The sequence below is a fragment of the Cervus elaphus genome, chromosome 29, assembly GCF_910594005.1.
Source record: "Cervus elaphus chromosome 29, mCerEla1.1, whole genome shotgun sequence".
NCBI classification, from domain to species: Eukaryota; Metazoa; Chordata; class Mammalia; order Artiodactyla; family Cervidae; genus Cervus; species Cervus elaphus.
In genome coordinates, this window is record NC_057843.1 from 62,739,119 (window position 1) to 62,766,773 (window position 27,655).

The 27,655-nt window shown below is 39.1% G+C and overlaps 1 protein-coding gene across 1 annotated transcript in view; it reads left to right on the plus strand.

Moving 5' to 3' along the window:
• The window catches only part of LOC122686232 (contactin-associated protein-like 3), a 226,773-nt gene that overhangs the window by 13,657 nt on the left and 185,461 nt on the right, over nucleotides 1–27,655 (plus strand). The window contains exon 2 of the mRNA XM_043891408.1: nucleotides 24,123–24,233. Within this exon, the coding sequence (XP_043747343.1) occupies nucleotides 24,123–24,233 (111 nt within the window). The remainder of the gene's footprint in view (nucleotides 1–24,122; nucleotides 24,234–27,655) is intronic.

The following is a 27,655-nucleotide window of genomic DNA, read 5'->3' on the forward strand; positions in this document are numbered from 1 at the left end:
TAGAAGACAAATTTGAGATAAATAACCAGTGTAAACTACAGTCAGATAAAGAGATGGAAAATAGGAAAGCCAAGTTAAGGGACAGGGTGTAAATATTCTACATGAAAAATCTGCAGACTTTTCAATTACTTATGGAATATTTATATTTTTACTTAGCAATAAAGCAGGTTCAATAATTTAAAAATTAGTAGCAAAAAATAAAATTTCTTAAAACAATAAAGAATAATGTGTCTCAATTATAAAAGCTCATATTATGCTGAGTTAGATGAATGGAAAACAATAATTAAAACAGAAACGCACACACACACGAACATACACACACCTAGAAACATGGCCACATTTTAAACCACTAACAAGAATGATATAAACTGATTTTCTATAAAAGAATGAGAGCTAGTTTGACCTCAGCAAAGCAGTAATACCAGAAGCAGAAAGAAATATAGAAATAAATATGAGTTCTGAGGAAAATAACTTTTTAACTAAAAACTATTGTTTAAACCATCATAAAACATGAGCAGAGAAGATAAAGAGGGAGTCTAAATTCTTGTTAATATTCTTGGAGAAATAGGTCAAATTTAACTGAAAAAAACCGAGATTAAAATTGTGTTATAAATAGGATGGATCAGTAGAAACAAATTAAATGTGATATTTTCTGTGCTTTTCAAAATCGTGAAACTGATTTAACTCTTTAGACAAATGTTTTCTATTTCATGTTTTAATATGGTTGCATGTTTTTAATGAAAAAAAATTCTTCCTTTCATCTGCTAGCAAGGGTATTCATGGTTTAAAAAGAGGTGCTTGTATTTTAGAATGAGTGAAAGAGCGTATTTAAGCATGTGTGGTTTCTGTTTGTTTGTTTGTTTTACCCAACTTGGTTGTTTTCTGGACTCTGTTGGCTTGTGGGAGCTTACCCATGAAAACCATAAAGGTTGATGAGTAGCACCTCTGGGAGGATTTGGGTGACACAATTTAATTCACACCTCTGCCATCAGACTAGTATACTTAGAAACAATCACCAGTTATTATTGCTGAAAACTAATTGAAGCATTTTTCTGTGAGTGATTAAAATAGTTAGCTATTTCTCAGATTTTTAAATAGAAATGAATTTGGATCTTATTATGCATTTTCTGTAAAAATCTGGAGTTCCCTGAGTTAACAGATTTATAAAAGACATTTTTTATAAACTAATTTTAAGTGCTATAGTCTTATATAATGCTTATATGTAGTCTTATATATAAACTATAGTCAGGTTTACGAAAGAAAAGGCCATTTTCATATCTGGTATAATTCAGCAAACCCTGTGAGTCTCTAATTTCTACTTACTGCTGAATTAAAACGTTTTACCTTCAAGCTGACATGAATGCTACACACCAGCACAGTTTGGAAGGTTAGTAAAAAACACACTCTTCAGGCACATTTTTAAAGAAATATTTACTGTGCCTTGTGAAAATAACACCAAATAGGTATTTTATCTTTATACATGAATCTAATGAGATATGAGAATGCACTTCTTTATTCAATAGTAATCTAATTTTGTATTTACTTAAACATATGTGCTCATGGGCATGCACACACACATACACAATTCCTAAAATGATTGGATTTTTCACTCTCATAACAACAGTGCCCTATACTTTTGAATAAACATGAACAATTAAACAAAATGATTGTTTTATGGAAATTTTTTGGGCAGAGACCCAAGTTTTCAATGAACTGTTACTATTAATATTTAAATATTTTTAGGTAAACATTGCATTAAACAGTAATGCTATATTATAATAATAGTGTACCTCAGTAAATTAAACCAGAAAATATTTACCAGGAATTAGTTGTATTAAAACTTTAAGTATCACTTGAATCCAAATTCATAATATAAAATTTTTCTTTTTCTCCTATGCGATTTGTACACATTCTTAGAACTCTACAAAGAAATTACTATCTTGCTTTTTCTTCCCTCCAATAAAATGAGAAAAACAGCATCTTATGGAAGGGTCAATAACAAATACTTGTACTTTGAATGAATTGATTGTACTTCCTGCCATTAGCTATGGACATCATTTTGTTAGCTGTCCCCTATTAATTCTCATGGAGAAAAGAAAGAAAAGAGGAAAGGAGGAAGACAAAGAAGAAGGAGCGGGTGGGAGGAACAAAAGGAAAGTGTATCCAGATTGTAAGACAGCATATGAACAGACTTTTATCTGTAGTTGGACAAGCTTTCTGAAAGTCCCAGTTGATAATTTAAAGCACCAAGTACACATTTCTTTGCAATGATGTATATTCTGTTTACTTATTCTACAACAAAGCAGTAAATCTTTACTTTGGAATATGTTAGTTATTTTATTTTATTTTTTTTCCAATGAAAATGCCCAAATTACCAAATAGAGTGTAAAAAAGTTTCTTGTGTAATCTAAGTCTTGTCCTAAAAATGTAACAATGGCTATTTATGAATCAAGTATTATAGTTCAGTTCAGTCGCTCAATCGTGTCCGACTCTTTGCGACCCCATGAATCGCAGCACGCCAGGCCTCCCTGTCCATCACAAACTCCCAGAGTTTACTCAAACTCACGGCCCATCGAGTCAGTGATGCCATCCAGCCATCTCATCCTCTGTTGTCCCCTTCTCCTCCTGCCCCCAATCCCTCCCAGCATCAAGGTCTTTTCCAATGAGTATTATAGTACCAGGTGTTACATTTTTGTTAAATTTTGTAAGTTTTTAAAGTCACGTGGCATTTTTAGAAGAAACATTCCTATAAACATAAATGAACATCTAAGCTCTTTATTTTCTTGGGCTCCAAAATCACTGCAGATGGTGACTGCAGCCATGAAATTAAAAGATGCTTACTCTTTGGAAGAAAAGCTATGATCAACCTAGACAGCACATTAAAAAGCAGAGACATTACTTTGCCATTGTCCATCTAGTCAAGGCTATGGTTTTTCCAGTAGTCATGTATGGATGTGAAAGTTGAACCATAAAGAAAGCTGAGTGCTGGAGGATTGATACTTTTGAACTGTGGTGTTGGAGAGGACTCTTGAGAGTCCCTTGGACTGCAAGGAGATCCAACCAGTCCATCCTAAAGGAAATCAGTCCTGAATATTCATTGGAAGGACTGATGCTGAAGCTGAAACTTCAATACTTCGGCCACCTGATGTGAAGAACTGACTCACTGGATGCTGGGAAAGATTGAAGGCAGGATGAGAAGGGGATGACAGATGATGAGATGGTTGGATGGCATCATTTACTCAATGGACATGAGTTTGAGTAAACTCTGGAAGTTGGTGATGGGCAGGGAAGCCTGGCGTGCTGCAGTCCATGGGGTCACAAAGAGTCAGACATAACTGAGTGACTGAACTGAACTGAACTGATAATTATACTACACTACTGTGATCTATATTCATTATACTGTTAATTAGACCTCTATGGCTTATTTGTGCCTTGATACTAGTTTGTACCCTTCAACACCTTCACTCTTATCTCTGCCCATCCCCTAGTAACCATTTTATTATTTTTTTATAGGTTTCACTTTTTTAGATTCCACATATAATGGCATCATACAGTACTTCTCTTTCTCTGTCTGACTTTCTCTCTTAGCATTGAAAAAAGTGAAAGTGTTAGTCACTTAGTCATGTCCTACTGTTTGTGACCCCATGACTGTAGCCTGCCAGGCTCCTCTATCCATGGAATTCTCCAGGTAAGAATACTGGAGTGAGGAGCCATTCCCTTCTCCAGGGAATCTTCCCAACCCAGGAATTGAACCCAGGTCTCTTGTGCTGCAGGCAGATTCTTTACCATCTGAGCCACCAGGGAAGCCCCTCCCTAAGCACTGAAAGTGAAAGTCATTCAGTCGTGTCTGACTCTCTGTGACCCCATAGACTATACAGTCCATGGAATTCTCCAGGCCAGAATACTGGAGTGGGTAGCCATCCCCATCTCCAGGGGATCTTCCCGACCCAGGGATCAAACCCAGGTCTCCCCCACTGTGGGCCGATTCTTTACCAGTTGAGCAACCAGGCAAGCCCCAAAATACTGGAGTGGATAGCCTGCCCCTTCTCCAGGGGATCTTCCTGACCTGGGAATTGAACCAGGGTCTCCTGCATTGCAGGTGGATTCTTTAGCAGCTGAGCTACCAGGAAGCACCTTAGCATTCTGTTGTAGCAAATAGAAGGCTATCTTCCCTTCTCATGGCTGAATTGTGCGTGAATACCACTTTATCTGTTCCTCCATTGATGGTCTTCTTGGTTGTCTCCATATCTTGACTATTGTGAGTAATGCTGTGATAAACATAAGGGTGCATATATTTTGTCAAAAACTTCTTTTTTTCTGGTCAGGGAAGAAAAGGAAATTTATTAAAAGGGAAATGAGAGGGTGACTCACCCTTGAGAAGAACCAGGATCCTCCCTTTTTGATGGGGTCCTTTTTATACCCTGCAAATGGAAGATTTTCTGAGGGCGTGATTTTTTAATTTAATTATTTTAATGTGTCCTTGAATTTGTTTTGCTAACATTTGGTTGAGAATTTTTGCATCTATGTTCGTCAGAGATAATAATTTAATTATTGAATTTTCTTTTCCTGTAATATCCTTGACAGATGTTATCTCTTCCTATGCTCTGATTTCATCACCAAGTTGTAGCATCTATGAAAAAGTGAAAGCGTTAGTCTCTCGGTTGTGTCCAGCTCTTTGTGACCTCATGGACTGTAGCCTGCCAGGCTCTTCTGTCCATGGGATTCTCCAGGCAAGAATATCGGAGCTGGTTGCCATTTCCTTCTCCAGTCTCAACCCACGGATTGAACCTGGTTCTCCCTCCTTGTAGGCAGATTCTTTACTGCCTCAGCCACAAAGGCATTATTTTTAATGCTCTTCTCCTTTAACACTTACAGTTAAGAACTTAACATACTATTCTAACATAATTTGCGGCATTCTGTTTCTTATCTTAATCAAAGTTTTGTATACTTTGACCTTTTTGTTTCAGCCTGAAGAGTTCCTTTCACCATTCCTTGTAAGGCAGGACTACAGGGGTGGTGAATTCTCTCAGCTTTACTGTGTCTGGGAAAGGCTTTATTTCTCCTTCATTCTGAAGAATAACCTTACCGGACAGGGTGTCTTGGATGGAAGGTTTTAGTGTGTCCTTTTTTTTTTCCTGGATGCCTTGAAAATTGTTTATTTATGATTGATTTTTGACTTTTGACAGTTTCATTAAAGTATGTCTTGGACGAGGACTTTTTGTGGCGAGATAATAAGGTATTCTGATAGCTTCCTGGATTTGTATACTGAGTTGTACCCTAGGTTTGGTAATTTCTCAACTATTATTTCTTTAAGCAAACTCTGCTTTTTCTCCCCTTTCTTCTCTTTCTGGGATAAACATTATTCTTATGTTGGCCTTTCCAGTGGAATCAGATGGTTCTCTTAGGGTACACTTTTTATTTATTTATTTTTTTCCATTTATTTTTATTAGTTGGAGGCTAATTTCTTTACAATATTGTAGTGGTTTTTGTCATACATTGACATGAATCAGCCATGGATTTACATGTATTCCCCATCCCAATCCCCCCTCCCTAGGGTACACTTTTTAAAAACCACAGTTCTCTTTCCTCTTCCATCTGAATTATTTCTATATTTCTATCTTTAAGCTTGCTACTTCTCTCTGATCTATTTCTAATGCCTTGTAATGCACTCTTTATCTCATTTATTGAGTTCCTCAGCTCTAGAAATCTGATTCCTTTTTAGAATTTTAATCTCTTTGGTAAAGTATTCCTTCTGCTTGTTATTTTTACTTCTGATATCACTGAATTGCCTTTATGAGTTTTCTTGTAGTTCATTGAATTACATCATAGCAGCATTTAACATACTTTATAAGTTAGATCACAATATTCCATACCTTTGGGTTTGGTTGCTGGAAAATTGACATTTTCTCTTTTGTGATATTGTATTACCATGATTCCCTAAGTTAAAAAGTGAACATCTTTTTTTATTTAGGTAAGACTCTTTAATCCTAAGAATTCAATAGGTTGGTAGTTAGGAGATGTCCTTTTGTTTTCCAGAAGGAGGTGTTATGGCACACATTTTTGGTTTATCTTAACCAGAGATGATGCTGTGAAAGTGTTGCACTCAATTTGCCAGCAAATTTGGAAAACTCAGCAGTGGCCACAGGACTGGAAAAGGTCAGTTTTCATTCCAATCCCAAAAAAGGCAATGCCACAGAATATTCAAACTACCTCACAGTTGCTCTCATTTCACATACTAGTAAGGTTATGCTTAAAATACTTCAAGTTAGGCTTCAGCAGTTCTTGAACTGAGAACTTCCAGAGGTACAAGCTTGAGTCTGGAAGAGGCAGAGAGACCAGAGATCAAGTTGCCAACATTTGTTGGATTGTGGAAAAAGCAAGAAAATTCCAGAAAAACACCTATTTCTGCTTTATTGACTACAGTAAAGCCTTTGACTGTGTAGATCACAACAAACTGGAAAATACTTAAATATATGGGAGTACTAGACCACCTTATCTGTCTTGTGGGAAACCTGTATGCAGGTCAAGAAGCAACAGTTAGAACTGGACCTGAAACAACAGACTGGTTCAAAATTGGGAAAGGAGTACATCAAGGCTGTATATTGTCAGCCTGTTTATTTAACTTCTATGCAGAGTACATCATGTGAAATGCTGGGCTGGATGAATCACAACCAAAGTTAACCAGCAGTTTCTAAGATTGGGAATTCACACAGTTAAGAAAACAACAACAAAAGGAAGTTTGCTGGGAAAAATAGCAACGACCTCAGATATGCAGATGATCCTACTCTAATGGCAGAAAGTGAAGAGGAACTGAAGAGCCTCTTGATGAAGATGAAAGAGGAGAGTGAAAAAACTGGCTTGAAACTCAACATTCAAAAAACTAAGATCATGGAATCCTGTCCTATCATTCATGGCAAATCGAAGGGGAAAAAGTGGAAGAAGTGATAGATTGTGTTTTCTTGGGCTCCACAATCACTGTGGACAGTGACTGCAGCCATGAAATTAAAAGACACTTGCTCCTCGGAAGGAAAGGTATGACAAACCTAGACAGTGTATTAAAAGTCAGAGTCATCACTTTGCTGACAAAGATCCATCACTTTGCTGACAAAGGTCCATATAGTCAGAACTTTGGTTTTCCAGTAATTATGTACAGATGTGAGAGTTGGATCATAAAGAAGGCTGAGTGCTGAAGAATTGAAGCTTTCGAATTGTGGTGCTGGAGAAAACTCTTGAGAGTCTCTTGGACAACAGGGAGATCAAACCAGTCAATCCCAAAGGAAATCAACTCTGAGTAGTCACTGGAAGGACTGATGCCGAAGCTGAAGCTCCAGCACTTTGGCCACCTAAGGCAAAGAGCTGATTCATTGGAAAAGACCCTGAGGCCAGGAAAGATTGAAGGCAAAATAAATGGTTAAATAGCATCACAGACTCAATGGACGTGAATCTGAGCAAACTCTGAGAGGCAGTGGAGGGCGGAGGAGCCTGGCGTGCTGCAGTCCCCAGGGTCACAAAGAGTCAGACACAAGTGAGCGACTTAACAACAACCACCAAAGTGAACCAGCAGCTTCTAGGATTAGGAATTCACACAGTTAAAAAAAAAACAACAACAATAAAAGCAAAGCATGGTGGCAAATGGGGAGTGAGAGAGATTGAATAGTTAGCACAGGGCTTTGTGAATGCCCGTGTTCCGGTAGAGATAGCCTCAATTTGAGGGGAGCCCCAGATCCCCTCTTGCTTCCAAGGGCAGACAGCCGGAGGAACTTTCCTTCAGTTGTCTATTCACTAAGCTTTCTTTCTGCATTCACTGGAGTCTTTCCTTACAGAGAGCTACTGGTCCCTCCAGCTGGGATACATGTGGCCGGGCAGACTCCCGCGTACTGCCTTCACCCTCCGTCTCTTCCGGCAGAAAGGCTGTCCTCGCTCTGTGCCGGAAGAGCCCCCTCCTTTCCTCCTGTGACCACCGCCTGCCCCTAGCTCCTCTGCTGCTTCCCCCACTCAGCGGCCTACTCCACGGTCCGGGCCACCCTCTTTGGGGGCACAGATGGACGAGCTCTTGGCTGTCCATGCATGGTGTGCAAAGGTCCTTTCCCCCCTGGTTATGGATGTCCTATTCATTGTAAATCAAAGGAGAGAGGAAAAAATAAAAAAGGAATGATTCCGTATCAGTGCCACGGTACTGTTGTTCTTGTTTAGCTGCTAAGTCGTGTTCGACTCTTTGGCAACCCTGTGGACTGTAGCTTCCAGGCTCCTCTGTCCAGGGATTTTCTAGTCAAGAATACTGTAGTGGGTTGCCATTTCCTTCTCCATGATTCTGACATCACTTCAGAATTGCATATTTTATTGCTCTGTGACTATTTCAATAATTTGAATAAAGTTTGAGAAATATGAGACTTGGCTCCTTAAGTGGACATTTCAGGTTTCTATGCAAGCAAGGAAGTTCTCCAGTTAATGAGCTATGGGTAGTCAACATCTTTTTAAACTACATATTTAACATAATGTCAATACTAATGTGAGTCGACAGCTGAGTTTCCCAAGTGCAGCCTTCTAGACAGTGTCTTGATAGGGTTTCAGATTTCTGAATGTGTGTCTTTTACACTGGCCCAGTCTCCAGTTCTAGTTTAATAACCACAAAACACAATATAGATGCCAGGGCTACTCATGTGAATACTGCAGTATAATCCTGGTGGTCACGCTGATGGTCTTTTCAGGAACCATTGAGGTTTTCATCCACTGCAGAGACTTCCCAGCTTCGGCCCCCAAGCAGTGTACATGCCCTTCTCTGAAGAACAGAGTGTATTTGCCTTAAGTACACAAGTATCATAAATTGTATCTCAAATACTCTGGTTTGGTGGAACTCAAATGAAATCCCCTCACAAATCAGAATCTCAGGGGCAGAAGTGGGGAATTATCCCTTGGGCAGTTTCAGTGTCTGAAAAACTACTCTGTTTCTCCCGTGAATTTTATTGCACAGAATTTTATAATCTTGATAAATATAGAGATGTGACTTCTAATGCAGATATGTTCTAATCTTTCCATTTGTGAATTCTTTCTGAAAAATATCCGAGTGTGGTGGACTGTTAAATTTCGACATGCCCTATTTAAGCAGGAACAAGAATGTCTTCTGAAATAAATGCTTTGTTGGCAGTCCCTTCCTATTAGTTAGATCTCACTTCTCAATCTATATTTTCCTGGGTCCCACTGTCACACACCTGCCCCACCTCCATGGACATTAAGGCCGCATGAATTTTCTGTTAGGATGAGCTTGGTTGTTTCAATGTTTTAAGCTCAATATATGTCAGGATTGAAATATAATTTAGATATGGAGATATAAGAAAGTTCTCTCAGACTTGTGATCAATTTAATTCAGCAAACATTTATCAAATGCCTACCATGTACCAGGCATTGTGATAGAAGCTGAAGAAATAAAGATAATTTTTTTTTTAAATTGCCGATCTTGTACGAGAAACAGGTTGATTCATTAAACTGGTACCAGTTGTAATTTTAGAACCACTCCCATCATTGGGAATCTGTTCTTTTTGTCGAATATAACTTTTCAGTGGCCATGGGTGAATAATAATTGAGATAATTAAAATTGACCTTTCACACAGGTTTGAATCTTTGGCTGCTTAGGGTGCTGAAGAGGAAAATCCATGAAAACTGGAGCCATTCTCTCTCCAGGTGTCTGATTCATCTGAGGGTTGATAGAGTCACACCATCTTGCATAATTCTAAAACCATGAAGGGATATACTGGATTCTTTCGGTTGCCAGGCTAAGAGCAAGAACTAAGTTTTATAAAAAGGCTCCTGGATATATAACACAGAAAAAAAAAAAAAAAGCAATGGAAATGTTATCTCTTTTCTCAGTGAGTTATTTAAATATAGTCTTTCTTTTTAAATTAAATTAAATTTTAATTGGAGGATAATTGCTTTACAATAGTGTTGACATTTTGCCATATAGCAGCATGAATCAGCCTAGATATAAATATGTTCTCTTCCTCTTGAACTGCCCACGCACTTGAAGGATGAATGGATAAGGAAGCTGTGGTGTATGCACACAATGGAACATTAGCCATAAAAAGGAACACGTTTGACTCAGTCCTAATGAGGTGGATGAACCTGGAGCCTGTTATACGAGTGAAGTAAGTCAGAAAGAGAAAGACAAATATAACATATCAGTGCACATATACGGAATCCAGAGGGATGGCGCTAACGGACTGCAGAGCCGCCGTGGCGACGGAAACACGAACAGGCTTGCGGGAGAAGGAGCGGGTGGGCCACATAGGTCAATCGTAACTTTTATTTTTAAGTGAATCCTCAGGGTTTTTGATAAAGAGAAAGCTCCCCTGTCCTTTTAAAAAAACAAACTTTATTTTTTAGAGCAATTTTAGGCTTATGTAAAATTGAACAGAAAGTACAGAGATTTCCCCAATAGCGCCTTCCCTCACACAGGCTTAGCCCCTCTGTTATCGGCGTCCTTCTCAGAGTGGTACATTTTTTACAATTGATGGACCTACATTAACACGTGATAATCTCCCCAAGTCCATACTTTATGGTTTATTCTTATTGTTGTACATTCTGTGGAACAAATGTATAATTTCATGTATCCAGTGTTACATTATTGTACAGAATAGTTTTACTGCTCTAAAAAAGGTCCCTCATGCTCCCATTCATTTCTCTTCCCGTCTAAACACTGGCAGCCGCTCATCATTTTAGTGGCTCCATACTGCTGGTTTTTCTAGGATATCATGTAGCTAAACTCTAACATTTCTCATGCTTTTAAGGCTGGTTTCTTTCACTTAGTAATATGTATTTAAGTTTCTCCTGTGTCCTTTCGTGGATTGATGGATCATTTCTTTCTGTTACTGATATTTCACTGTATGGATGTACTACAGTATGTTTATCCATTCCCTACTAAACGATGTCTTGGTTACTTCCAAATGTTAGAGATGAGTGGCTAAAGCTGCTATAAACATTTTTGTGCATGTTTTAGTGTAGACATGAGTGTTCAACCATTTTGAGTAAATACCAAGGAGGAGGTTTTACATTGCATGGTAGGAATATGTTGAGTATTGTAAAAACTTGGCCAGATGGTCTTCCAGAAAGGCTGCCCATTTTGCGTCCCCCCAGCAATAAATGAGAGTTTCTATTTCTCTACATCCTCACCAGCGTTTGGTGTCATTCATGTTCCAGATTTTGACCATTTTCGTAGGAGTGCAGTGGTATCTTATTGTTGTTTTAATTTGCATTTCTCTGAAGACACATCACATGGAGCATCTTTTCATACGCTTCTTTGTCATCTGTATGTGTTCTTTGGTGAAAAGTCTGTTAAAGTCACCTTTGGACCATTTTTAAATGGATTTGTTTGTTTTCTTATTGTTGAGTTTGAGTTCTTTGCATAATTTGGATAACAGTCCTTTGTCAGATGTGTCTTTTGCAAATATTTTCTCCCATCTTTTGGCTTGTGTTTTATTTCTGTTGACAGTGTCTTCTGCAGAGCAGGCATTTTTAATTTTAATAGAGTCCATCTTATCAATTTTTTTTTCATGGATTGTGCCTTTGTATTTGCAAAATCTTTGCAGAACACACTTTCATCTAGATTTTCTCCTATGTTACCTTCAAGGAGTTTTATAGCTTTGTGCTTTATAGTTATATCTGTGATCTCTTTTGAATTAATTTTTTAAAGGAGAAAAGTCTGTGTCTGGATTCATGTTTTTGCTTATGGAAGTCCATTTGTTCCAGTACCATTTGTTGAAAGGACTATCTTTACTCTGTTGTGCTGCCTTTGCTCCTTTGGCAAAGGTCCATTGATTATATTTCTCTAGATCTACTTCTGGGCTATTCTGTTTCTATTTGTCAGTTCTTTTGCCAATATCCTGTCTTGACTGCTGTAACTTGATGGTACGTCTTAAAATCAGGTAGTGTCATTCATACAACTTCTTCATGTTCTTCTTTAATATTGTGTTGACTATTCTGTGTCTTTTGCCTCATCACGCAAAGTTTAGAATAGATTTGGTGATATCCACAAAATAATTTGCTAGAATTTTGACTGAGATTGCCTTGAATCTATGATCAAATTGGAAAAAATTGAAATCTTAACAATACTGAGTATTATTGTCCATGAACACAGAGTATCTCTCCATTTATTGATGTTTAGCTTTTCTTTGATTTCATTCATCAGAGGCTTATAGTTTTTGTCAAACTGTGTTGCTCTTTTAGTCATTCAGTCATGTGTGACTGTTTGTGACTTCATGGACTGTAGCCAGCCAGGCTTCTCTGTCCATGGAATTCCGCAGGCAAGAATACTGGAGCGGGTAGCTATTTCGTTTTCCAGGGGACTTCATGACCCAGGGGTTGAACCCAGGTCTTCTGCATTGCAGCTGGATTTTTACCATCTGAGCCACTAGGGAAGCCCTTCATCAAATAGATCTAATATATATTTTGATAGATTTATACCTGAGTATTTTTATTTTTAGGTGCTAATATAAATGGCAATAAAAAGTTCATGATCTGAGCCACAGTCAGCTCCTGGTCTTGTTTTTGCTAACTGTATAGAGCTTCTCCATCTTTGGCTGCAAAGAATATCATCAGTCTGATTTCAGTGTTGACCATCTGGTGATGTCCATGTGTAGTCTTCTCTTGTGTTGTTGGAAGAGGGTGTTTGCTATGACCAGTGCATTCTCTTGGCAAAACTCTATTAGCCTTTGCCCTGCTTCATTCTGTACTCCAAGGCCAAATTTGCCTGTTACTCCAGGTGTTTCTTGACTTCCTACTTTTGCATTCCAGTCCCCTATAGTGAAAAGGACATCTTTTTTGGGTTTTAGTTCTAAAAGGTCTTGTAGATCTTCATAGAACCATTCAACTTCAGCTTCTTCAGCATTACTGGTCAGGGCATAGACTTGGATTACCGTGATATTCAATGGTTTGCCTTGGAAATGAACAGAGATCATTGTGTCATTTTTGAGATTCATCCCAAGTACTGCATTCAGACTCTTTTGTTGACTATGATGGCTACTTCATTTCTTCTAAGGGATTCTTGCCCACAGTAGTAGATATAATGGTCATCTGAGTTAAATTCACCCATTCCAGTCCATTTTAGTTCAGTGATTCCTAAAATGTCGACGTTCACTCTTACCATCTCCTGTTTGACCACTTCCAATTTGCCTTGATTCATAGACCTAACATTCCAGGTTCCTATGCATTATTGCTCTTTACAGCATCAGACCTTGCTTCTGTCACCAGTCACATCCACAACTGGGTGTTGTCTTTTCTTTGACTCTGTCTCTTCATTCTTTCTGGAGTTATTTCTCTACTGATCTCCAGTAGCATATTTGGCACCTAATGACCTGGGGAGTTCATTTTTCAGTGTCCTATCTTTTTGCCTTTTCAACCTGTTCATGGGGTTCTCAAGGCACGAATATTGAAGTGGTTTGCCATTCCCTTCTCCAGTGGACCACATTCTGTCAGACCTCTCCACTGTGACCTGTCCGTGTTGGGTGGCCCTACACGGCATGGCTTAGTTTCACTGAGTTAGACAAGGCTGTGGTCCGTGTGATCAGATTGGTTAGTTTTCTGGGATTGTGGCTTCAGTCTGTCTGCCCTCTGATGCCCTCTCTCAGCGCCTACCGTCTTACTGGGGTTTCTCTTACCTTGGACGTGGGGTATCTCTTCACGGCTGCTCCAGCAAAGCGCAGCCGCTGCTCCTTACATTGGTCGTGGGGTGTCACATCTCTGCCACTCTGCCACTCGCAGCTCCAACTCCTTATTGCCAAATTCAGACTTAAATTGAAGAAAGTAGGGAAAGCCACTAGACCATTCAGGTATGACCTAAATCAAATCCCTTATGATTATACAGTGGAAGTGAGAAATAGATTTAAGGGGCTAGATCTGATAGACAGAGTGCCTGATGAACTATGGACGGAGGTTCATGACATTGTACAGGAGACAGGAATCAAGTCCATCTCCAAGAAAAAGAAATGCAAAAAAGCAAAATGACTGTCTGAGGAGGCCTTACAAATAGCTGTGAAAAGAAGAGAAGCAAAAAGCAAAGGAGAAAAGGAAAGATATATCCATTTGAATGCAGAGTTTCAAAGAATAGCAAAGAGAGAAAAGAAAGCCTCCCTCAGCAATCAATGCAAAGAAATAGAGGGAAAAAATAGAATGGAAAAGATGAGAGATCTCTTCGAGAAAATTAGAGATACCAAGGGAATATTTCTTGCAAAGATGAGCTCAATAAAGGACAGAAATGGTAAGGACCTAACAGAAGCAGAAGATATTAAGAAGAGGTGGCAAGAATACACAGAAGAACTGTACAAAAAAGATCTTCACGACCCAGATAATCACAATAGTGTGATCACTGACCTAGAGCCAGACATCCTGGAATGTGAAGTCATGTGGGCCTTAGAAAGCATCACTATGAACAAAGCTAGTGGATGTGATGGAATTCCAGTTGAGCTATTTCAAATCCTGAAAGATGATGCTGTGAAAATGCTGCACTCAATATGTCACAATGTCAAAGAATGCTGAAACCACCACACAATTGCACTCATCTCACACACTAGTAAAGTAATGCTCAAAATTCTCCAAGCCAGGCTATAACAATATGTGAACCATGAACTTCCAGATGTTCAAGCTGGATTTAGAAAAGTTAGAGGAACCAGAGATCAAATTGCCAACATCTTCTGGATCATCGAAAAAGCAAGAGAGTTCCAAAAAAAATCTACATCTGCTTTATTGACTATGCCAAAGCCTTTGACTGTGTGGATCACAATAAACTGTGGAAAATTCTGAAAGAGATGGGAATACCAGATCACCTGACCTGCCTCTTGAGAAACCTGTATGCAGGTCAGGAAGCAACAGTTAGAACTGGACATGGAACGACAGACTAGTTCCAAACAGGAAAAGGAGTACATCAAGTTTGTATATTGTCACCCTGCTTATTTAACTTACATGCAGAGTACATCATGAGAAATACTGGGCTGGATGAAGCACAAGCTGGAATCAAGATTGCCAGGAGAAATATCAATAACCTCAGATATGCAGATGACACCATCCTTATGGCAGAAAGTGAAAAAGAACTAAAGAGCCTCTTGATGAAAGTGAAAGAGGAGAGTGAATAAGTTGGCTTAAAACAACACTCAGAAAACTAAGATCATGGCTTCTGGTCCCATCACTTCATGGGAAATAGATGGGGAACAATGGAAACAGTGAGAGACTTTATTTTTTTGTGCTCCAAAATCACTGCAGATGGTGACTGCAGCCATGAAATTAAAAGATGCCTACTCCTTGGAAAGAAGGCTATGACCAGCCTAGACAGTATATTAAAAATCAGAGACATTACTTTGCCAACAAAGGTCTGTCCAATCAAGGCTATGGTTTTTCCAGTAGTCATGTATGGATGTGAGAGTTGGAGTATAAAGAAATCTGAGTGCCGAAGAATTGATGCTTTTGAACTGTGGTGTTGGAGAAGATTCTTGAGAGTCCCTTGGACTGCAAGGAGATCCAGCCAGTCCATCCTAAAGGAGGTCTGTACTGGGTGTTCATTGGAAGGACTGATGCTGAAATAGAAACTCCAATACTTTGGCCACCTGATGTGAAGAGCTGACTCATTGGAAAAGACCCTGATGCTGGGAAAGATTGAGGACAGGAGGAGAAGGGGACAACAGAGGATGAGATAGTTGGATGGCATCACTGACTCAATGGACATGAGTTTGAGTAGGTTCCAGGAGTTGGTGATGGACAGGGAGGCCTGGTGTGCTTCAGTCCATGGGGTCACAAAGATTTGGACACGTCTGGGTGACTGAACTGAACTGAACTGATAAGCAAGAGTCTTCATTAAAGAAAGGAGTGTTTATGACTTGATGAAATGATTATGATGCAAAATTGGGGAGGGAAAGAGTATTTATTTGTAATTGAAGGACCGACACTGAAGCTGAATCTCCAATACTTTGGGCCACCTGATGCGAAGAGCTTACTCATTAGAAAAGACCCTGATGCTGGGAAAGGTTGGAAGCAGGAGGAGAAGGGTGAGGCAGAGGATGAGATGGTTGGATGGCATCACTGACTCAATGGACATGAGTTTGAGCAAGCTCCAGGAGATGGTGAAGTGCAGGGCAGTCTGTTATGCTGTAGTCCATGGGATCGCAGAGTCAGACACGACTGAGGAACTGAACAACAAAGAAGTAAAAATAAAAGTGCTTATCTTTGGACTCTTCTAATGGCTAGGCATAATACATATGCATGTGTGAATTAAATAAATTAACCAGGAACATGATCTAATGCTCCCTTTCTGACTTTGTTCTGGCAAAGATATAAATTTGTTCTACTATTAGAAAAGTAAAAGTGCTAGTTGCTCAGTTGTGTCTGACTTTTTGTGATCCCATGAGCTGTAGCCCACCATGCTCCTCTGTGGAATTCTCCAGGCAAGAATACTGGAGTGGGTGACCATTCCGTTCTCCAGAGGATCTTCCCAGCCCAGAGGAGGAACCCAGGTCTTCTGCACTGCAAGCACAATCTTTACTGTCTGAGCCACCAAGAATGCTCTACTATTAGAATGCATAACTCATTGGAAAAAGCAAGAAATTAGAAATCTCCTCTGCTGTCCTCCACCCTATTTCCCATCAGAGTGAGCATTGAGGGTCATGAAGTTAAACAATTGGATCTAGTGTAGTTATGCAAGCTCATGGCATGCAGAGAGGTGCCAAAAGGCAAACCCACATTGGGTAGCTGCAGATATGAGCACACTGGGCCCTGCTGCAGCACATATTTTTGGGAGCAAGTGAGGGTGGTGGCAAATGAACTGAAGCTGGGAAATTATGCAAGGGTCCCTAGAGTGTCCTGCGTGCCAGTCTTATAAGCTTAGAATGTCCTGTGGATTCCAAGGGGTCATCACCTCCTCTGCCCTGTGTGTGCAGCTGAGGGCGAGAAATTGGCCGGTGCCCCCAGAACAGTTGGCTACGTCCAGAACTGGAGTCCAAAGTAGTGAAGACATGGGTTGGGAATCTGCATGAAACTGGAACCCCAGTTATGTGGATTAAGCACACCACACTGTCTTTTTCATTCCAGGGAGTATTCCTGGTTATTACAAAGTGGTCATTTATGAGTGGTTATTATGAAGAGAAATAAACTTACTTTTAGCCTATTTAACTGTAATATTATCTATTTTCACTTGTTAATTCTTATAAGTTTATTACTTGTACTCACTGCTTTTTCCTGCCTACATGGTGAATAGTTGTACTTATCAATTGTTTTACTATCTCATTTGTTAAAAACAATTGTTTATGAATAATTCTTGTAGCTTTGAAGCATTTCAGGATTCATCCTTATTGGGGGATAGAAACAGTATTTATCAGAATATTGATAAGAGTGATATTCAGTGGAAATCAAATATTTTTTAATGATTCCAGAAAAAAATTAAATTGGGTCTTTACAACTTTGTCTCTAGGAATTATAGCATAAAATATAGACATTTCAAATAGAAAACAATAGTTAGGGAGATATTGGATGGCATCTGAGCCTTCACACTGCTTGAATATAACTTACTTGGAAACACAGTGGATGCACGGAAAGCATGTACAGAGTTGCTCTTCTATGTAGTGGGACATGGTCATGTTTTTTGATCATGTGCATTCTCAGATTTGACTGTGTGAAATGGAATTGGAACAATTAGGGTTGTAAAGAAAGCTATTACTTTTAAACTTATTTCTCAAAAACAAATATTGCATTACAAAATGATTATATCTCACTCTTTTTTAAAAAGACTAAGATTCATGTGATTTCTTTTGAAGAAATAATAAAAAATGAAAATGTGACTTGGAACTCTGAATGCTGCCTTCTATATCTCTCTATGGAGAAAATATGCTTATAGACTATTTTGAAGAAGTTTATTTGGTGACTTGTGTTACCATACTGAAAGTGATAAAAGCAAATACTTTAGTCCTCATAGAAACTCTGTTGTTCTATGATTTCCTTTTTCCCAGTTGTGTGATTCAGTTGTGTAACATCTTCATTGTACAAATGATATAACTGAAGCTTAGGGAAGGCCACTGACATCCCAAGAGTAGGCAGCTTGGTAAATGCCAAACCCATACCCCATCTGGCTCCAGAATCCACACTTGGTCCTCAGTAAGTTTTCAATCCAGTAAGGAGAGATCCCAAAATGGTGAGATGAGAAAGACGTGCCTAAGTGGGGAGCATCTTGCCAGACTTAGAAAGAAAGCTGTGCTGGGGTGAGGTGGAAGCTGGGAAAGGAGCAGGCTTGCCGAGGTAAGAAGTTGATGGAAATAATCCTCACTTCCCTCAAACAGCTTTGTGACTTTGAGGAGTTTGCTTAGACCTCAGGAACCCCTTTATTTAAAGGGGGAAATGATACAGGCTCCATCTCAACAGGCTGTCCCCCCTGAGAAACTGTCATGCTAACATTTGAGTTAGCAGAGCTGACTATGGATTGTGGATGGTCCCCATCTTCTGGAATTTTCTGAAAAATGTACCGGTAATAATAATGTCCCGGTAATATCTCAACAGCTTTGTGCCTATAAGGCACACACTCACTCTGGGGGATTCTTTGCTCTTCTTTGTGCTGTGGATCCTTCTGGCACTTTGCTGAAGCTGTGACCTCTTTTCAGAGCAATGCTTGTAAATGTGTAAAATGTATACATCTGGTTACACAGTAAATAGTTATATTGAGATGCTGATATCAATCTATTAGAAATTATAATATATCTTCTTAATTATTAGAGCATTAAATAAAAAGATCTAGTGATTTTAATAAATACTGTTATTTTGAAGTAAGGAAGACCATAAACAATATTTCTAGGTATCTGTAACTTATGTTGGTAACAAATGCATAGCTAGTGAATACTAGACTAGTGAATACAGTCTCTTTGTCTACATTTGTGATCGAAGAATATGCTAAAATTTAGCTAGAGGTTAGTGAAAATAAAGATGCAACTTTTTCTATTCATTTTAACAGACCTGCTATATCTATACTATATCTATACTATATATCTATATATACTATATATGTATACTGCATGTTCTTAAGAACCCTTGAACTGTGTGGTTCAGTGTTTCAGGTTTTATGAAAACCCCTCCTGGGCTTTTGATTGAACTTCTAATGAATCTTCAGTTCAAACGAGGGAAAACTGATACCTTAGAAATGCTGTCTTCCTGTTTGCGATCATTGTAGTCTGAACTTCTGCAGTTATTCTTTAATGTCTTTCAGTACAATTTTTATCATAATCTCCATAAATGTCCTGAAAACTCTGTAACATTCATTCTTAGGTATTTTATATGTTTTGTTACCATTTGCTATTCTATTTAATTTATTTTCTAACTATGAATAAGTTTAGAAATGTAATCAGCTTTTGTATAAGGAACTATGAAGCTAGCCAATGACTTTCAGAATTTCAGCCTATACAATATCTGGAAATGATAACAGTTCCTTTTTTCCCGCCAATTTTGTGCTTTTATTTTTTAAATTTTCTTTTATGTACTAATAGGACTTTTAGTGCAGTGTTCATTAGAAACTGGTTAAGGTGTTCTCTCTGACTTTCAAGGAAGCACTTTTAATGTTTTCCCATTGAGGAGTATTGTGCTGGAGCCAATTTTTAGCAGCTATCAAGACCTAATCATTAATTTTCAGTGAATTTTGTATGAAAATACAATCATTATAAATTAAATTACTTATTAATTTAGTAATTAATTAAATTAGCATAATAAAGTAAATCATATAAAAACAAAGTAATACATTCTGAAATTTTGACACTTCCTACTTTATTTTATGGCATCTTCAGTTTAGTTCAGTTCAGTCACTCAGTCATCTCCAATCTTTGCGACCCCATGGACTGCAGCACGCCAGGCCTCCCTGTCCATCACCAACTCCTGGAGCTCACTCAAACTCATGTCCATTGAGTCAGTGATGCCATCCAACAGTCTCATCCCCGGTCATCCCCTTCTCACCCCACCTTCATCTTTCCCAACATCAGGGTCTTTTCAAATGAGTCAGTTCTTCCAATGAGGTGGCCAAAGTATTGGAGTTTCAGCTTCAGCATCAGTCCTTCCAATGAACACCCAGGACTGATCTCCTTTAGGATGGACTGGTTGGACCTCCTTGCAGTCCAAGGGACTCTCGAGAGTCTTCTCCAACACCACAGTTCAAAAGCATCAATTCTTCAACACTCAGCTTCCTTCACAGTCCAACTCTCACATCCATACATGACCACTGGAAAAACCATAGCCTTGACTAGATGGACCTTGGTTGGCAAAGTAATGTCTCTGATTTTTAATATACTGTCTAGGCTGGTCATAGCTTTCCTTCCAAGGAGTAAGTGTCTTTTAATTTCATGGCTGCAGTCATCATCTGCAGTGATTTTGGAGCCCCCAAAAATAAAGTCTCTCACTCTTTCCATTGTTCCCCATCTATTTCCCATGAAGTGGTGGGACCAGATGCCATGATCTTAGTTTTCTGAATGTTAAGCTTTAAGCCAACTTTTTCACTCTTCTCTTTCACTTTCATCAAGAGGCTCTTTAGTTCTTTTTCACTTTCTGCCATAAGGATGGTGTCATCTGCATATCTGAGGTTATTGATATTTCTCCCGGCAATCTTGATTCCAGCTTGTGCTTCATCCAGCCCAGTATTTCTCATGATGTACTCTGCATATAAGTTAAATAAACAGGGTGACAATATACAGCCTTAACATACTCATTTCCCTATTTGGAACTAGTCTGTTGTTCCATGTCCAGTTCTAACTGTTGCTTCCTGACCTGCATACAGATTTCTCAGGAGGCAGGTCAGGTGGTCTGGTATTCCCATCTCTTTCAGAATTTTCCATAGTTTATTGTGATCCACACAGTTGAAGGCTTTGGCGTAGTCAATAAAGCAGAAATAGATGTTTTTCTGGAACCCTCTTGCTTTTTCGATGATCCAGCGGATATTGGCAATTTGATCTCTGGTTCCTCGGCTTTTTCTAAAACCAGCTTGAACATCTGGAAGTTCACGGTTCATGTATTGTTGAAGCCTGGCTTGGAGAATTTTGAGCATTACTTTACTAGTGTGTGAGATGAGTGCAATTGTGTGGTAGTTTGAGCATTCTTTGGCATTGCCTTTCTTAGGGATTGGAATGAAAACTGACCCTTTCCAGTCCTGTGGCCACTACTGAGTTTTCCAAATTTGCTGGCATATTGAGTGAAGCACTTTCACAACATCATCTTTCAGGATTTGAAATAGCTCAACTGGAATTCCATCACTTCCACTAGCTTTGTTCGTAGTGATACTTTCTAAGGCCCACTTGACTTCACATTCCAGGATGTCTGGAATGTCTGGCTCTAGGTCAGTGATCACACTATTGTGATTATCTGGGTCGTGAAGATCTTTTTTGTACAGTTCTTCTGTGTATTCTTGCCACCTCTTCTTGATATCTTCTGCTTCTGTTAGGTCCATACCATTTCAGTCCTTTATTGAACCCATCTTTTCCTGAAATGTTCCCTTGATATCTCTAATTTTCTTGAATCTATCTCTAGTCTTTCCCATTCTTTTGTTTTCCTCTATTTCTTTGCATTGATCGCTGAGGAAGGCTTTCTTATCTCTCCTGGCTATTCTTTGGAACTCTGCATTCAAATGGGAATATCTTTCCTTTTCTCCTTTACTTTTCACTTCTCTTCTTTTTATAGCTATTTGTAAGGCCTCCTCAGACAACCATTTTGCCTTTTTGCATTTCTTTTCCTTGGGGATGGTCTTGATCCCTGTCTCCTGTACACGAACCTCTGTCTATAGTTCATCAGGCTCTCTGTCTATCAGATCTAGTCCCTTAAATCTATTTCTCACTTCCATTGTATAGACAAAAGGGATCTGATTTAGGTCATACCTGAATGGTCTAGTGGTTTTCTTGAGAAACCTGTATGCAGGTCAGGAAGCAATAGTTAGAACTGGACATGGAACAACAGACTGGTTCCAAATAGGAAAAGGAGTACATCAAGGCTGTATATTGTCACCCTGCTTATTTAACTTATATGCAGAGTACATCATGAGAAATGCTGGGCTGGAAGAAACACAAGCTGGAATCAAGATTGCCGGGAGAAATATCAATAACCTCAAATATGCAGATGACACCACCCTTATGGCAGAGAGTAAAGAGGAACTAAAAAGCCTCTTGATGAAAGTGAAAGAGGAGAGTGAAAAAGTTGGCTTAAATCTAAACATTCAGAAAACTAAGATCATGGCATCCGGTCCCATCACCTCATGGGAAATAGATGGGGAGACAGTGGAAACTGTGTCAGACTTCATTTTTTTTTGGGGCTCCAAAATCACTGCAGATGGTGATTGCAGCCATTAAATTAAAAGATGCTTACTCCTTGGAAGGAAGGTTATGACCAACCTAGACAGCATATTAAAAAGCAGAGACATTACTTTGCCAACCAAGGTCCATCTAGTCAAGGCTATGGTTTTTCAAGTGGTCATGTATGGATGTGAGAGTTGGACTGTGAAGAAGGCTGAGCACTGAAGAATTGATGCTTTTGAACTGTGGTGTTGGAGAAGACTCTTGAGAGTCCCTTGGACTGCAAGGAGGTCCAACCAGTCCATCCTAAAGGAGATCAGTCCTGGGTGTTCATCGGAAGGACTGATGCTGAAGCTGAAACTCCAATATTTTGGCCACCTCATGCGAAGAGTTGACTCATTGGAAAAGACCCTGATGCTGGGAGGGATCGGGGGCAGAAGGAGAAGGGGGTAACAGAGGATGAGATGGCTGGATGGCATCACCGACTCGATGGGCATGAGTTTGAGTCAACTCCGGTAGTTGGTGATGGACAGGGAGGCGTGGCGTGCTGCGATTCATGGGGTCACAAAGAGTCGGACATGACTGAGCGACTGAACTGAACTGAACTGACTTGCCTGAAATATTCCCTTGGTGTCTCTAATTTTCTTGAAGAGATCTCTAGTCTTTCCCATTCTATTGTTTTCCTCTATTTCTTTGCATTGATTACTGAGAAAGGCTTTTTTCTCTTTCCTTGCTATTCTCTGTAACTCTGCATTCAAATGGGTATATCTTTCCTTTTCTCCTTTGCTTTTTGCTTCTCTTCTTTTCACAGCTATTTGTAAGGCCTCCTCAGACAGTCATTTTGCTTTTTTTTGCATTTCTTTTTCTTGGGGATGGTCTTGATCCCTGTCTCCTGTATAATGTCATGAGCCTCCATCCATAGTTTATCAGGCACTCTGTCTATCAGATCTAGCCCCTTAAATCTATTTCTCACTTCCACTGTATAATCATAAGGTCACATCTGAATGGTCTAGTGGTTTTCCCTACTTTTTTCTATTTAAGTCTAAATTTGGCAATAAGGAGTTCACAATCTGAGCCACAGTCAGCTCCCAGTCTTGTTTTTGCTAACTGTATAGAGCTTCTCCATCTTTGGCTGCAAAGAATATCATCAGTCTGATTTCAGTGTTGACCATCTGGTGATGTCCATTTGTAGAGTCTTCTTTTGTGTTGTTGGAAGATGGTGTTTGCTACTTTATTTTATGGCATCTTACTGTTATCTAATCTCTTGAGGTTATTTACATACCTTGAATCTGTGTGGTGAAAATGCTATATAATGATGTAATACATGCATTCTCTTTCCAACTTCATGATTAGTGACATCATGTTGATAGCCTTGAATTGGCCACAGTATAAGTATTTACACCAGTGTTTTTGTTGTCTAGTTGCTCAGTCATATCTGACTCCTTTTGACTCCATGGATTGTAACTCCTCTGTCCATGGGATTTGCCAGGCAGAATACTGGAGTGGGTTGCCATTTCCTCCTCCAGGGGATCTTCCTGACCGAGAGATTGAATCCGAGTCTCTTGCTTGGCAGGAGGAACAGTATACACCATAGGTAGGTGACAAATGCTCCCACTCAGCTGATGTTAAAGGTTTACTAATAAACCTCTGACCAAGACTAACGCTTACTGCAGGCTGTAGCGCTTTCCTAGCCTGTTGGTTAAAGGAAAGGAAATTAAGGATATGAAAAAGATGGAGAGTGGGAGGGGAATGAGAAGGGGATGAAAGTAAAAGGGAAGGAAGAAGACAGGAAGGGAAGACAGAGACGCGTCAATCAATGTGTTAACCAGAATATGGTGTTTCTCCCCCCAGATAACTGTGATGCTCCTCTGGCGTCCTCCTTGCCCCGGGCTTCCTTCACCAGTTCCTCAGAGCTGTCTAGTAGCCATGGCCCTGGCTTTGCAAGTCTTAATCGCAGGGATGGTGAGTCTGCAACTGTTTGCTTGTTCATCTACTTTTTAGTTTTAGAACAGGTTATAGAGGGGTGACTAATCAAGTGTGCTGGTCAGGAATAACTAAAACAACACATGAAGAGCCAGGGTCCCAGCCGCTGGGGAAAACTCAATAGGCCACTGCATATGTCTGTGAGATGTGAAGCTGCCATAGGATATGGTGGGAAAATGACTTCATCCCCGGACTTGGCCTGGGGAGACCAGGTGAAGGCTGCTACTGAAAATAAAGATCCCATTCCTATTAGTGGGAAAGGAGTTAGTGACTTATTTTTTGGAGAGATATTCATGCACTTTTGCTACTTGAATGTTGTTGAGTAAATTACTTTTCCTGTTGCACAAATATTAATTCAGTGGATTAAATCCGTGAATGCATACATGTAAAGCTCAAAAGTTTTGATATTTTTTTAAGAGATAGATTTTTTAAATGAAAGATTTATTCAGAAAAGTTAAAACTAACTGTCTCATGTAAAAGCACTGCTATAAACTCTGGAGATACGACTAGGGGATTGACCGTGTTTCTCCCTCTTTGAGGTTTCCAAGATTAACTCAAGTCTAGCTTGAGTTTACTGTGTCCTTAAGAATCAAATTCCAAAACCTAGTAAGTGACTGATAAATGGGCAGGGAAAAGTAAGAAAGCAGGTGAAGAAATTCATGGAGCTCATGGTGGGAACGCATGTTCGTTAATTGCCTACCTTCATGATCTTTGCCCAGGAAAAGGCATTTTATGGGCAGATATTTACTCCTCAAAACATCATCCATAATCTAGATTTCAGTGAGATCAATTAAATTATCAAATTACCCGTTTTTGGTCTGATGGTTACTCTAATATCAGCTTATCATATAAACTTTCCAGTGGTTGCCCTAAAATTGTAAAACCTAAATAAGCCATACTTAATTAGTTTAAAGAAGCTCAAGGGGCTTGTGTGTTGTGTTTCAAATTTGCATATGTCGAATATGTTTATGATTCAGGACTCTACTACTGTCAGTATAGTAGCAATGGAAAGTTTATAAACATTAGAAGGGAAAATCCTGAAGTTTAAGATGAACTTATTTCTATTATATTTAATTAAAAAAATTAATAACTCAGAGTATGGTAAGGCATCATTATAAAATGCTAAGTACAAAGCTTATCTTCTATATTTAAACTACTCTCTTTGCATGTTTAAATTAATTAAAGAGAGTGGCAATCAGCTAATGAGGTTTTTTTTAATGGTTGTTGCTACTCTGATTGCATATAGTGTAGATTTTGCTAAATATTTCTAGATGCTACCATCTGATTTCAGACCCATTTCTAAAGCATGCTTTAGATAGCACAATTTATCAATATTCCTTCTAAAGGATTATTTATGTGTGTTTTCTGTTAAAAGTCAGCATCTTGGAGTCTTTTTTTGGCATTTCCTTTGTCTTGGTGAGTGCTGGAGAACATATTAGTTCACTTTAGATTATTGTGAGGTAAAATATGGATAGTATAAAATGTGGATGAGCAGAATGAGCATAATGATGATGATGATTCTTCATATATAGTAGTTTTAGCTTTTAAAAAATGTTTCGTGTATGATCTAGCAATGAAAATCATGTTGGACTCCCTTATATATGGTTAAAATTCCCTTGGTCTATGTTATGATATTCGTAGGTTTTAAAGAAGGTGGCCTGTCTTACATTCCTAGTTTCTTATTTTGCCCAGAAATTACCAAACTTCTAGAATGTTCATTAGAATTAGAAATGCCTCCAATATTATAGCTTCCACCAAGAGCTTTATACGTAATAGCCCATCACTTCATCTACCTGATACATAAAGGTGATAAGAGAATAATCTATGTATAACTTTTGATTGTGTGAGTGTGTATCTGTCTATCCATAAATTTGACCCCGTGTATAAACCAGAGTCAAAAAATTCAAAATTGAAGGTATCTGATAATTTTAAAGTACATCACTGATTCAACACATTACAACACTGATTTATTAGAATTTATTGCACATTTAATGTTTTTCATTTTATATATATTTTTGCTTTCACATTTTATTTATGTATTTATTTTGTTTTCTATTAATTTATGAAAAGGAGTAAACTATTTCTTAGAGAAGACTTTACAATAAATAGAAAAAAGAGGTCTGTGAAGGATATTGAGAGGGATGAACAGAGAAGTCAGGGTAGATCTACGTGTTTCCAGGGACAGGCAGAAACCAAGCAGAGAGTCTAATCATATTGGCTGCTTTTGTTTCCATTAATATTAAGTTGATATTTCCTAGAATTATGTTACCAAATATTTCTCATAAAAATAAGATAGCTGAAATCTGTATATTCTAAATAAGAATGTTGGATCACACAGAGTCGGACACAACTGAAGTGACTTAGCAGCAGCAGCAATATGACTTCATTTTTTTCTTCTAAAAAATCTCCTAAGGAAACTTTATCCAGTTTATCCAAGTTTTTCCAGACGAAAGTTAAAAAAACAAAACCCAAACCAAAGACTATCTTAGGGTAAACCATGCTGGACTTTCATTCTGTATCTTGCATATAAAAATAGCCTTTTGTTTTTACAATTATTGTTACTCCTCAGACTGGTTCTGTAGCATTTCAGATGCTGCTTTCCAACATCGCTGTGTTCTCTTTAGTCATGTGATCTGTAAACACAGGTGTGATGGTGAAATGTGTGGTTCTGACCAGAAGCTAATTGAAGTTGATTAGAAGGAAGTATACACACATTTGGGCTTCCCCGGTGGCTCAGCTGGTAAAGAATTCACCTGCAATGCAGGCGATCCCAATTCAATTCCTGGGCTGGAAAGATCCCCTGGAGCTACCCACTCCAGTATTTTTGGGCTTCCCTGGTGGCTCAGAAGGTAAAGAATCTGCCTTCAATGCAGGAGACCTGGGTTCTATCCCTGGGTTGGGAAGATTCCCCTGGAGGAGGGCATGGCAACCCACTCCAGCATTCTTGTTGCAGGAAGGGGGACTCCTTCCAGGGCCCCAAAGTGGGCTCTTGTCTAACACTCAGAATTAAATTGTCCAAGGAGACACGTGTGCTGATAAAGCAAGAGATTTTATTGGGGGGGGGGCTTCCAGGTAGAAAGCAGGAGGGTAAGGGAACCCGGGAGAACTGCTGTCACGTGGCTTGCATTGGGTTTTATGGTGATGGGATTAGTTTCCAGGTTGTCTCTGGCCAATCATTCTGACTCAGAGTCCTTCCTGGTGGCACATGCATTGCTCAGCCAAGATGGATGCCAGCAAGAAGGATTCCGGGAGGTGGTTGGACACATGGTATCACCTTTTGACCTTTCCCGAACTCTTCCTGTTGGTGGTGGCTTATTAGTTCTGTGTTCCTTACGAGGACCTCCTGTTGCAAAACAACTTAAGCAAATGTTTACTATGGTGCCTGGCCAGCGGGGGTGGTT